This window comes from Ahaetulla prasina, chromosome 6, assembly GCF_028640845.1.
Source record: "Ahaetulla prasina isolate Xishuangbanna chromosome 6, ASM2864084v1, whole genome shotgun sequence".
NCBI lineage: Eukaryota > Metazoa > Chordata > Lepidosauria > Squamata > Colubridae > Ahaetulla > Ahaetulla prasina.
The window spans coordinates 58,035,685-58,049,652 of record NC_080544.1 but is presented as its reverse complement, the minus strand read 5'-3'; the positions used below and the strand labels follow the sequence as shown (position 1 = coordinate 58,049,652).

The following is a 13,968-nucleotide window of genomic DNA, read 5'->3' as shown; positions in this document are numbered from 1 at the left end:
GAGGCTCGACGCAGGAAGGAAGGGAGGGGTGGCTGAGGACGGGCTCGTTAAGGCTCTTCCAAAGCAGCCCTGCTGAACCGCCACGGAGGGAGGGAGGCGGGCCGGCTAGGCTCCAGGAAGGCAAAACGGGAGGCGTTCGTCCACCGGGATAGACTGCTGCTGGAGCTGGAGGCTCGAAGGAAGGGGAAGGGGAGGGGTGGCTGAGGACGGGCTCGTTTAAGGCTCTTCCAAAGCAGCCCTGCTAAACCGCTACGGAAGGGAGGGAGAGCGGGGCCGCAGTAACTGAGAAAAGCCTGACGAGGGGCGGCTGGGCTACCTTCTGGCCTCGCGAGTCGGCCGTCTCCGTCTTACTCGGCTCGGCAGCCGGTTTTGAAAAAGGTTCCGCTGGGTTTCGGGACTTTGTTTTTTTAAAAACACCACCTTCCCTTTTCTCCCTAGTTGGGGCGTTTCCCAGTTCCTGTTTTTTCCGCCTTGCCTGTTGAGTTTTACCTGACAAGTTTCTTGCGCTTCCTCGACCTCCCTCCTCCCTCCGTCCTTTCCTTCCCTCCCTCCCTCCCTCCCTGTCTTGTTTGTAGCCCCAGCGTCCCTTTCGGTTGTATTTAAATCCAGAGCTTGAAACCTCCTCAGTGGGAGGAGAGGCGGTGGAGCTCAAGGTTCTTTAGCCCTAGACACCTGCCCGCTAGAGAAGGGAGGAGATCGGGCCGGCCAGTCTCCGGGATGGCAAAACGGGAGGCGTTCGTACACCGGGATAGACTGCTGCTGCAGCTGGAGGCTCGAAGGAAGGGGAAGGGGCGGCCGAGGACGGGCTCGCTTAAGGCTCTTACAAAGCAGCCCTGCTGAACCGCCACGGAGGGAGGGAGGCGGGCCGGCTAGGCTCCAGGAAGGCAAAACGGGAGGCGTTCGTCCACCGGGATAGACTGCTGCTGGAGCTGGAGGCTCGAAGGAAGGGGAAGGGGAGGGGCGGCTGAGAACGGGCTCGTTTAAGGCTCTTCCAAAGCAGCCCTGCTGAACCGCTACGGAGGGGAGGGAGAGCGGGCCGGCTAGGCTCGGAAGGCAAAACGGGAGGCGTTCGTCACCGGGATAGACTGCTGCTGGAGCTGGAGGCTCGAAGGAAGGGGAAGGGGAGGGGCGGCTGAGAACGGGCTCGTTTAAGGCTCTTCCAAAGCAGCCCTGCTGAACCGCTACGGAGGGGAGGGAGAGCGGGGCCGGCTAGGCTCCAGGAAGGCAAAACGGGAGGCGTTCGTCCACCGGGATAGACTGCTGCTGGAGCTGGAGGCTCGAAGGAAGGGGAAGGGGAGGGGCGGCTGAGAACGGGCTCGTTTAAGGCTCTTCCAAAGCAGCCCTGCTGAACCGCTACGGAGGGGAGGGAGAGCGGGGCCGGCTAGGCTCCGGGAAGGCAAAACGGGAGGCGTTCGTCACGGGATAGACTGCTGTTCGAGCTGGAGGCTCGAAGGAAGGGAAGGGAGGGTGGCTGAGGACGGGCTCGTTTAAGGCTCTTCCAAAGCAGCCCTGCTGAACCGCTAGGGAGGGGAGGGAGAGCGGGGCCGGCTAGGCCCCAGGAAGGCAAAACGGGAGGCGTTCGCCCACCGGGATAGACTGCTGCTGGAGCTGGAGGCTCGAAGGAAGGGGAAGGGGAGGGGTGGCTGAGGACGGGCTCGTTTAAGGCTCTTCCAAAGCAGCCCTGCTGAACCGCTACGGAGGGGAGGGAGAGCGGGGCCGGCTAGGCTCCAGGAAGGCAAAACGGGAGGCGTTCGTCCACCGGGATAGACTGCTGCTGGAGCTGGAGGCTCAAGGAAGGGAAGGGAGGGTGGCTGAGGACGGGCTCGTTAAGGCTCTTCCAAAGCAGCCCTGCTGAACCGCTACGGAGGGAGGGAGAGCGGGCCGGCTAGGCTCCAGGAAGATAGACTGCTGCTGGAGCTGGAGGCTCAAGGAAGGGAAGGGAGGTGGCTGAGGACTTTTACCTGACAAGTTTCTTGCGCTTCCCCTCGACCTCCCCTCCCTCCCTCCGTCCCTTTCCCCTTCCCCCCTCCCCTCCCCTCCCCTGTCTTGTTTGTAGCCCCAGCGTCCCCTTTCGGTTGTATTTAAATCCAGAGCTTGAAACCTCCTCAGTGGGAGGAGAGGAACGCGATTTGGCAGCTGACCGCACTTGCACGGGCTGGGTAAGGAGAGCCTAGACGGCCTGCGGCGCTGGGGAGGGAGAAAAAGAAGAAGCAGCCAAGAAAAAAGGGGTGGGGTGGGGTGGGGGAAATGAATTTAGGAGGGCGAGCGTGTGTGTGTGTGTGTGTGTGTGTGTGTGTGTGTGTGTCTGCTACCGTCACCATGAGGAATGCCAGCTATTTCTTTGAAGGGGCGGTGTGTAGCCAGGCGCCCTTCCTTCGCTTGAAACCCGGAGGGTTTTCACTCTTCGCCCCGCGTGTGTATTTGTCAACAATTATAACTCTTCGGTCGGGTCCTTGCCTTGCCTCGCCTCCCTCGTGCCCTCTCTGTGAACGCTGTCAACAATTATAACTAACGCGGGTAATTGTGCGTGAGGGGGTGTGCGCGTGTGTCCACATAGGAATAAGTACGCATGCGCGCGCACTAACGAGAGCTAGCTGCCTGCGGTAGAAAGGACTCGCTGCAAGAGGAAGGGCTGAACGGCTTGGCTCGAGTATAAGCCGAGGGGGCGCTTTTCAGCACAAAAAACGTGCTGAAAAACTCGGCTTATACTCGAGTATATACGGTATATGAAACTCAAGAATTGGGCTTGAAAATGAGAATATAAATGGCATGAGGAAAGATGTCCATGTATTTTGCTCAATGTTTGGCCATCTTGAAAGTCCACTGATAGTCAAGAGTTTAATACATTTTGGCATAATTAGTGTTGAATTTTAATTGGGTATTCTTAATATTTTTAAATTTTTAAATCTAAATTTTAATAATCAGCCTTTAAAATTTGCTCTTTTTAAATGTTGTTTTAAATTGTATATATTTTGTTTTTATTCTGGCTGTACACCACCCTGAGTCCTTCGGGAGAAGGGCGGTATAAAAATTTAATAAAATAAATAAAATAAATAAATAATTTGCCAAAGTTTTCATTACAGATTTAAGATGATTTTGCTGAATGCATCTAAGAATTCTTTAATGCCATATTACTCTCAGTTCATCGATATCTCTTCCTATTTCATCCTATATTTATTCATTCCTCATTATTCTTCCTCTGTTTCATACAATGCTTCCTATAAAATAGCCTGTTTCATCGTTTCTAACTGGGGTTCACATTTTCATGAATTAACAACTCAAAACTGAATTATCAATATATATAGCTTTCACTGACCACTGTGTTTCTTCTGGGAACTGGAATCTCTTATCATAAATATCCTTATATAAACGAGGAAGTTCTAGCATTCTGGAAATTTGAGTTTCCATCATAGGGTCATCAACTTTATCTGAAAAGATATGAGAAATGCAAAGATGTTGAAATTGTTAATAGTGCTAAAAGACTATTTACATGTCATATTTAAGATAAAATAATTCAAAATTCATCAATATAAGAGGTACTACATACCAGAAAGAAACAGTATTTTCTGAAAAATGTTCAGATTACAATCTGCAACTTTAAAATAAAGATTATGCATACTGTTATAAGGTAATTACTCACAATACATAGAAGCCTTGATTTCCCGTTGTTGCCTGTAAATTCGAATGCAACCACGGACTCTGATTAGATCACCAATTTCGAGAATTGTTTTTTTTCGAATTGCTATTTGGAGATTTCTTATCAAGTCACTTAGAGTGAGAGCACTTAAAGTACTTGGGTGAGATTCCAAATCTACAGAGAAATATATACATCTCATAAGGTGCTATGTTATTAATAACAATGTTCACTGAATACAATAAAATTAAAGACATTTTCTCAAGTACTACAATTATGCAAGTCATGCTTCTATAAATTTGCATTTTTTCTCACTTAAAAATTGCCATTCTGCTGTTTAGGAAAGCTCCTTAAGCAGCAGCATGATGAAAAAAACAAAACAGGGATAGATAAAACTATAAATTTCTCAATTTTCTTTTCTTTTTTCTTTCTGTGACATATATTTTTAAATTTATTACTGAGCATATATGCTACCCCAAACATTATCAACTTGTAATGCACATAACTGACATCCTAATACCAGATTAAAACAACACAATTACACTGTAGTCTAAAAATAAGACATCCCCTGATAATAAGCCCTCCCCAAAAATATTTAAACGCAGAGCTGGAAATCAGGTAAGACAGCAAGAGGATTCCCATCTTGCTCCACAGGCCCCAAAATAATAAGACCTCCCTGAAAATAAGGCCAAGCGCTTATTTCAGGGTTCAAAAAAATATAGGATATGGTCTTATTTTTGGGGAAACACAGTATTACAATAAAAACAATAGCATAAATTACTATAATACCTATACTATATTTATACATCAATGAACATACAACACTTAACCAAGAAAATACCCCATTATGAGAAGAAACAATGCTACAATATGCCATATTTCAAAGGCTACTACAACAATCACATTTTCATGAGTAAGCAAGATATGAAAAGGTACGGGTAACTGTAAAGGTCAATGTTTGAAAATAACCTTGGCTGCAGAATATACTGAATATCCTTAAAGAGGAAAACAACAGCAAAAAATATTACCTGACATTTTTTTCTTTTCTGCTACAGCATTTTTCCAGCAGGTACAGCTTATTACACCAGTGCCATCATCCACTGGAAAAGAATAGTGATAATTTAGGTCATTTTGATAGAAGTTTTCCCCCTTGATCCCACAAAGACAGAAGCCTTACATTTTAGCCAACGACATTGGGGTTTAAAACTCTCCCAGCTTCCTTTCATCCAATTCTCTTTGTTCTAAAGGTTACTATTTCCTATTATAATAATAGGAATTATTATAGAAAGTATCTTTCTAGTCATAATAAATAATGATTCTGTCTTCTTGCAGTCCTTATCTGGGATTGATTGGAGCATTTATAAAATGATGCGGTAGAGAAGAATATCAAAGCAGATTAACAAGTATTTGAGGTAAAATGAGGACATCTGTTTGTGGAGTAGTATATGTCATTAATGCTAGTCTCCTCATAAGCTGAGTATATATTGAAGAGCAGCTGAGAAAAGTGTTAATCGTGCTCTTAAACCTTTCTAGTAGTTCAGCAGTCCTTGGTTTGAAAGACTGCTTCTAATATGCATGGCTTTCTATTTCTGATCATTTCTATTTTACTCTCACTCTGTAAGGAACCGTTGCTGAAAATTCTGCAACCCCCATCCTTCTGTTCTGTTAACTATTGAGATGCATTATTATGTTAGCCCTGTAAGTAACATTGTGATTCTTGAGAATGGTTAAAATCTAGGCAATGATTTATCTCCTCTTCATTTTCCTATGTATTTTACTAGTTACCAGTAATTATGCATTATTCAGAACCTTGTAAAAAAACTTCTTTCTTTGATGATGAAGTCATTATAAATAAAGTTAAGATAAATGTACAGATTTTTCATTAGAAAAGTAAAAAAGAGCTTCCTATTTCTTTCTCTTGCAGTTTCTATGCATAAACAGGAGAGTTTCATGAATCATTTGGGCTTGGCAGCTGATGCAACACTTGCTATTTAGCTCGCCAGCTGCACAACCTCATTTTTAAGCTGAACGGGAAGTTGCAATTTATTCTGGGCAACTCAGCCTGACTGTGGCTATGAGAACAGGGAGGGGCACATTGGTACACAGTATGAGAAATGAACTAAAAATAGTCTGACCATGTGGAGAAACAGAAAATGAGGAGTAATTGGAAACAGGTAAATATTCCCAATAAAATACTTATTTTTGCTAAGTTCTGTTTGGGTAGCAATAAGAAGCTGGTTGCAAAATGAAAAATGGAAGTTTTACAATAATAGTGAAAAAGGGTGATCACAAAGAGAAACTGAATAATATAGTCACATTTCCTCTCTTTCACACTCAGAGCTTCTGAACTACTAGAAATGTTCAAGGCAAGAATAATACTTGTATTCCTTGCAATATGTTTGGATAGATGTGAATTTTTGGCATCAAGCAAGTGCTATAGTTTTGCATTTAATTTAGGTATATAGTACTTATACCTTCTTATACATTCCCAGAAGGCAGTACTAGAAGAAAATTTTTCTATTCCTACCCCATACTCCAAAGCTGAAAAATATCACTTGCTTTAAGCCAAGAATTTGGGTATATCAGAACTGAATGTGAGGAGTGCCTGGGGAAAATGTTTGCCTTTTGATTCATAAGATCAAAGTTTCTGCTTTTTAGCAACTATCTGAAATAAATGGCTTTGGTCACCAAAACAACTAGGTTGAAGTATTATCAGTATATAAGTGGGCAGGTCAATTTTCTATTTTTGTCTTCCATCTTTTAGAGGTAAATCTAAAAAGATGTCAGAGAAAATTTTTGAAGGAGATGTGAATTAACAAATTGAAGGTTACTCCAGGTGTAAATTATCACACTCTGATTATTTGCCATTGAACACAAAGGGACTTATTTCTGAGTATGCGTGCATAGGCTTTCACTGTTAATGCAGGCAGTATTTTGAATGATATAAACATGATACAAGAAGATAACCTTAATGGAAATATGCAGGATCTGTTGCTTGGGAGAAGAGTTTGAAGCATTTTTTAAGGTTATAAACAAGATAATATTCAGAAGCAACTTAGGCAGATACCTCCCTAAATCATTGAACTATAAGGAGGAGGCAAAAGGGATACAGAACTATTGGACTATATTAATAGAATTCTTTATTGGCCAAGTGTGATTGGAAACACAAGGAATTTGTCTTGGTGCATACGCTCTAGGTGAACATAAAAGAAAAGATACATTCACCAAGAATCATAAGGTACAACACTTAATGATAGTCATAGGGTACAAATAAGCAATCAAATCATATTAGGAAACAGTCAATATAAATCTTAAGGATAACAGCAACAAGGTTACAGTCATACAGTCATAAGTGGGAGGAAATGGGTGATAGGAACGATGAGAAGATTAATAGTAATGCAGACTTAGTAACTAGTTTGACAATTTTGAGGGAATTATTTGTTATAACCAGTCTTAATATAAGTAATGTTAACTTTCCTATAGAGGTGATTTCAGGGCAGTGATGGCTAACCTTTTTGCCATCACGTGCCAAAAGCGGGGGGAGTGCAGGGGGTCATAAGCACGTGTGCCCACACCCATAATTCAATGCGCCCCCCACATGCACATGTGACCCCCGCACTCACCCTTTTGGAATGTGACGGCACGATGGGCACGGTAGGCCTGTTTTTCCCCTCCCCAGGCTCCAGAGGCTTTCTTGGAGCCTGGGGAGGGTGAAAATGGCCTTCCCCACCCATACCGGAGGCTCTCCGGAGGCTGAAAATGGTACAAATGGCTGAAAATGGTGGGACCGGAAGGTCTGAAAATCAGCTGGCCGATGCACGCATGCGCGCCAGAGCTGAGCTAAGACTACACTTGCGTGCCCACCGATATGGCTCCGTGTGCCACCTGTGGCACGCGTGCTATAGGTTCACCATCACGGACCTAGAGGGACTGAGATATATACATTTCTCTAGAAATATTAATTCTACAGAATTCTAGATTAATATTCAGAATATTAATCCTACTAAAAAACTAAAACTAAAAAACAAAAATCTTGAAATATCAATTACCTCCACAAATATAAAAGGAATCTTTTTCTTTTATTAGAACCACCATACCAAAAATATCCACTTGTCTTATTGGATGTCTGTTGTAAAAGAATATACCTTAGAAAAAAACAAAAAATGAAAAGAGTAAAGTCCTAGATTAAGTTCTTTAAAAACATTGTATCATAATCCCAAATGCTACTAACAATTTTTAATCTTAGCCATTATGTTAATTTTAATAGCTTTACATATCCTGATCAAGAAATCCAAAGGTTATGATCATTGATATAAAACAATCTATAAAAATACAGTATTACAATATTTTGATACATTAGTTTCAGATTACAAAATTCAGATTTGAATATGACATATATGGAATATTTAAATCAAATGTTTAAAATTTTATTTTGTAAGTAAAGACAATGAAATTTGATTAAAGTTTGATAAAAAACAAACCACAGATTCACAATTTATGGGTTTAGACAACTTGCTATCATAATCTGTACCCCACCCCAATTTAATTGTGTACAATAATTTGTACACATAAAATTATCCCTTAAATTTTATTCAGCAATAGCTATTTTTCACATGAAGTATTATTTTTGAGTAGCAGTTCACAATCTAAATTACTGATAGCTGCAGGGAGAGTAAAAAAAGTCAAGTTGGTGGCTGAGGCAATGTAATTGAAGCCCATTCCTCTTTATGGGCATGCAGTTCAGGTATGACATCCTCATTCCCTTTTCCATATGCCACTGATAGACTAATATGGAACTCACTTAAATGCCAGTCATTTCATATTCTACAAACTTTTCTTTCTGCCATTTAAAAACAAAGATTCATTCTGATCTCGATGACAAACTTGCCACCCCAACTGATGACTATAATACATAGTACTACAACTGAAAACATTCTATTTTCATAATATGATTCATTATTCCATTTGTGTAGAGGTGGAAGATCCTGAAGTTTGCATGAAAAGTATCCAATAATTATTTTTAGGCTGTTGTGTAAAACATACAAATGGTGGAAAATAGGAAATCAGCTAAGCATATTATTGGCAGAAAGACTGAGCCATTTCTAACACATTTTTTAAATTTCAAGTTTTCTCCAATGTTTAAGATATTCAAGATCATATACAAAAAGACAAAAAGCTGTTATACAGTATTTTTTTCTTGGTTGTACAGTATGTATACAATCTGTGGTGTAGTCTATATTATAGATTGTGTAGTTATAGCAATCATACAGGAATAAAATGACTTCATTTAATTAAAAACCATGCTCTTACCTCTATATTTATTTATTTTATTTTATTTTATTTATTCGATTTTTATACCGCCATTCTCCCGAAGGACTCAGGGCGGTGTACAGCCAAATAAAAAAGCGCAATATATACATTAAAACAAGACTAAAACAAACATATTACAAAATGGCCAAAAATTTAAAACATTTAAAACATTTAAAATAGTTTAAAAACCCTAAAATATAAATAACCCCGGATTAAAATTTAATTAGGCCATATACATCAAGACACAGAGTTTTTAGTGCTAGAAAAATCATAACATCACATACTAATCAATACTTTGTAAAGTATTAATCAATACTTTGTAAAGACTTACAACCAAGAATCAATGGAGGCGAGCAACTTTATATAATTCAGTCTTATAAAGTTCAAGAAATAGATAAGATTTAGAAAAACAAAGATTAGAACAGAATCAAATGTACATTTTTACTGATTAAAACCTGTTAATTCAAAATATTTTAAAAAATTCATTGGTTCTTTCTGGTAATAACTACAGATACCTCTAATTATTTTTGTACAGTTATAAATTTATTAGATTCAAATTATTCCTTCATTATGTTCCAAACAAATAAAAAGATTCTAGTTTGAGGTCTCTGAAAGTAATGCAACATTGAAACGAAAAGGAAGAGATTTCAGCACATCAATGGAAGTGCCAAAGGAATAGAGAGAATTTGTAGTCAAAATTATCCACCACAACATAATAATGCTTGATTTTTCAGTAAAACAAGCTATAGTATTTATATAGCTATAAAGTTCATAGCAATTTCACTACTTACCTGGAACCTGTTTAGACTCTTTCATTTCTAATATGTCTTTAATGTATAGTCTTGCAAAGGATGAAAAAATTGGATTCAAACCCCACAAAAGTGATGGGACCTCATCTTCTGATTCTATAGCTGCAGCACACATTCCAAAATAATTTAGCTCCAAGAACAGACTAACCAATCATCGATTAAAGTTGATATGAAATAAATCTGGTGAGAGCAAAACATATGTAATATAAACATGTCATATGCAACATAATCACTTACTGTACTAAAACTGAAAAAATGCTATTTTACAAAAATATATCCAATTATGTAAAAATTTACTGTTATGATAGGGAATCTGGAAAATAAAAAACATATTTTAAATTGGGAGTAGTCAAATGCAAAACTTCTATATGCTTCTCCACATAGGCCCTTAATCATCATTAGGCGGCTTATACCAGTTTACTGAAACTTATAAACTTTGGCATGCATTCATGAAATACGATACCTTTTTGGAATTACATATGTTATAGGGAAACAAAGTTAAATCCATCAACTCCTAAAATTTATTGTTTTAGAATGTATGTAAAGGTAAAGGTTCCCCTCGCATATATGTGCTAGTCATTCCCGACTCTAGGGGGCAGTGCTCATCTCTGTTTCAAGGCCGAAGAGCCAACGCTATCCAAAGAGGTCTCCGTGGTCATGTGGCCAGCATGACTAAATGTCAAAGGCGGATGGAACGCTCTTACCTTCCCACCAAAGGTGGTCCCTATTTTTCTACTTGCATTTATGTGCTTTCAAACTGCTAGGTTGGCAGAAGCTGGGACAAGTAATAGGAGCTCACCCCGTTACGCGGGATTCGAACCGCTGAACTGCTGACCTTTCAATCAACAAGTTCAGCATCTTAGCCACTGAACTACCACGTCCCTTTTAGAATATATGTAAAAAGACAGCTATTTGAGAATTTAGGCAGGCAGTTCCCATTTTGGTTTTTCTTGTTTAATGTTATTTCAATAGAGGGAAAGCAACTATTTTTACTTGTTCCACTAATTACCATGAAGCAAAGTTGCATAGGAGATCCTATAAGTTACCCTCTGTTCCTACCACAGAATACATCTGTATATTATTTTGTATCTGGAGGCAAAGAGTGCTTTGGTTCTATATGATAGCCATACAGTCCAATTTGCATATTTTCCCAGGACTGTACAGCTGCCTTTTCTCCCTCCTCAGGAAACACACAAATACAGAAAACAGATGCTCACTCCATGGTCTCTGAAATAGTTTTGTCTTACAATTCAAAGCACTGACCAACCATACTGACTCATTTTAATACATTGATGTATGCATGCAATACTAGCTACTACACTGAAGTACAATAATGAATATATAATATTAATACGATATTGATTCTGACTTTAATAAGCTGTCTCACATTTTTTTAAATCTCACACATTTTTCACTTTTCCAACTAATACATTTCATGTATAAAAATTTTTGTCCTTCCAAACACAAGCTTAACTCTTGTAGAGGTAGCATTCAAGCTGATCAAAGTTTAACAATATAGAAATATAGTATATAAACAAAAAAATATAACCTTAACTTCATGGTACAATATAGAATATACTCTATGTTTTCAATTATACACAATAGAGCCTAATTGTTATGATTGCATTATTAAGAGTACAGTCCCAAATACCCTTAATAGGAGCTTAGAAGGATTAACTCTTGAAAAATCATGTGAAGATTTAGTTTACAGTATAATTAAAAAGCTCAGAAATACTGTACATATTTTGCATTTGCTGAGTCTAGTTCAGATAGCACACATACACAAATATATATTAATAAAAAGTATATATTTAAGACCACTGTTTATCCAGCCAACTATTCTTTAAGAGAAATTTTTAATGTATCAGAGAATATGTCTAACTATATTTTGCCTCATCTACTTAAGAAGATTTGTGTTCTTATTAATCTCTGAAGAGTTTATCACATGAGGTACAACAACAATTAAGAACTCAGCTGACATTTTATCACCAGGAGGAGAATTTAATTGCTTTATCTGATAAATTAGTAATAAGCTGCTTACTTTATATGAAATAAAAGAACAATTTTACTGGCTTAAAAAGTATTTTTGCTTATACTGGGAAATCTTTATAAAATGATAAACAATGCATTATTTCTACTACAGAAACAATATTAAAATTAATGCTACTGTGCAAGAAATATTAAAATTATACACACTTATTAAGCAAGCCTTTGGAGATTTGAATTCAACTGTATTTAGGGGAGCTTAATTTAACTAATTATCTATAGGACTGATGCATCACTGGCATATGAAGCACCATTGCAGGGGGAAAAAAGACAGAAAAAAATTGTATGCTTTATGCTATAACTTAAATAAACTATCTTCCATAATCCAGGTGTTTGGCTTTTACTAATTGCCAAACGGGATCAGTTCACTCCTTTTTAAAAAGGAGATCCTCAGTTGGTTCCCTGCACAGTTATATAATCTACTGTTATTTTAGTTTCAATATTAATATAAGGATCTAATTTCTACAGCAGCTGAATGAATTTGTCACAGAACCCAGAGACATGAACTCAAATCAGGCTACTCGTACCGTATGATCTGCTTTAAATACATATATGATTAACTTAATTTGTAAAAAAAAAAAACTTTACTAAATGACTGAGAAAATGAGATACTAATTCATCAGATAAATTTGAATGAAAAAAGAAACTATGTTAAGTGCACAATGAAACAGCAGGACCATTCCAATTTCACATTTTTTATTTTATCTAAAAGTGATGTATAACAACATTTAGAACAAAACTGCATAATAATGTTTCTATTCAAAAAGTTACTTTTTCTATTACCTTCACATGAAAAATTGCCCATCTATATGCAAGCAGACAATGATTTTTGTTTTCCTCATTTGTGTCCCAGCAATCTGTTTTTATAAAGTTTCTTTTACATGTCATATTGCTCAGTTGGGTATATTCCTTAAATTGTTCAGAGAAAATTGCAGCTCTACGGTTTCAGATTTTTGAAATTACAACTGGTAATGCCATATCACTATTACCATACCGGCAATTTTTATTAAAAAAAAATTTCCATCAAGAAGGAAGAATGATTCCCAGGTCAGAGAGAGCAGATGGATGAAAAATGGAGGCTTTTATGTACAGGAATTTAACAAGATTAAGATGTGTTAAAACTGAAAATAAAATATTTAAAGTATGCTTATGAAATCAGAATAAGTTATAAAAGGAACTCTACCTAAAAAGATGAACAAATATTTAATTATCTCTTAGTAGTCTGAAACTTGTAAACAATTATGTTTTTCAAGATCAGATGAGAAACTAGCACCTGCAAGGATAAGCAGGATTTAATAAGAGAACTAAACTCAAGAATAAACTGGGAAATGTAGCAGTCAAAATATGGGCCTTAAAAATCTTCTTAAAGCAGGACAAAAATCTCCAGTTCTCCAATAAAAACGAAATAATTTCAATTATAACACATGGACATTAGTGAAAAGTGGGAAGCTATTCATACACCATGTTCAACGAAAAATAGAAATCGCAATGGAACTACTCTGAATTTGCAAAACAGGTGGTACGAGTAATCTAGCATTTTTGCTTTAAGACCAAGAATGGAAGCAACAACCCTAATTATTGTCCTAGATAGAATAAGTAGCTTTGGACATTCCTTTCTCTCAACATAAGCCTTTACATAACCAAAGTATTGTTACAATGTTTCATGCCTATTGTATTTATATTTACTCCAGTAAAGCTCTTTTGAGGTCAGCAGACACTTGCTTTTGAATCAACATCCAGGCACAAAGCTTTTTGCTCTTTAAAAAGTATACAGTCTAATTGTTATGGCGATTCTCAATCATCCAGGTCATGGTTGTCCCAAAGATGCTTTTTCAAGAGACAAGGTGGACTTTCTGGTTTTTCTTGGGAGACATTTGGCTACTCAGCCAAGAAGCTTCTTGGATGAGAAGCAAAACCTCTTCCAAGAAAAACCAGAAAGTCCACCTTGTCTCTTGAAAAAGCACCATTGAGATATATAATCTAATGTTAATTCTTCCACATGACCATTGCAGCTTCATCAATCCGAGATAAAAAGATTTTATTCACGACTACCAAAATTCGGATACGATATACATTACAGTACACGCTTTTTCACGTAAACATTTGCAAAATGTATGAACCGATTGCAATGTACGTTAGGTGGCTCCAGATTGGCTGAGGGCTAAACTG

General features: G+C 38.3%; 1 protein-coding gene across 5 annotated transcripts in view; it reads right to left on the bottom strand.

Moving 5' to 3' along the window:
* The window catches only part of STN1 (STN1 subunit of CST complex), a 40,197-nt gene that overhangs the window by 25,769 nt on the left and 460 nt on the right, over positions 1 to 13,968 (bottom strand). For 4 of the 5 annotated variants that reach the window (XR_009155666.1, XM_058187653.1, XM_058187656.1 and 1 more), the window contains exons 2-3: positions 9,736 to 9,933; positions 7,684 to 7,779 (exon numbers count right to left, since the gene is read on the bottom strand). Coding sequence is in view for 4 of the 5 variants with exons in the window: in XM_058187653.1 (XP_058043636.1) it covers positions 7,684 to 7,779; positions 9,736 to 9,868 (229 nt within the window). In the remaining variant the exon portion in view is untranslated. Of the gene's footprint in view, positions 1 to 7,683; positions 7,780 to 9,735; positions 9,934 to 12,582; positions 13,580 to 13,968 lie in introns of those variants that run through there. The other variant, XM_058187655.1, reaches the window with a different exon arrangement.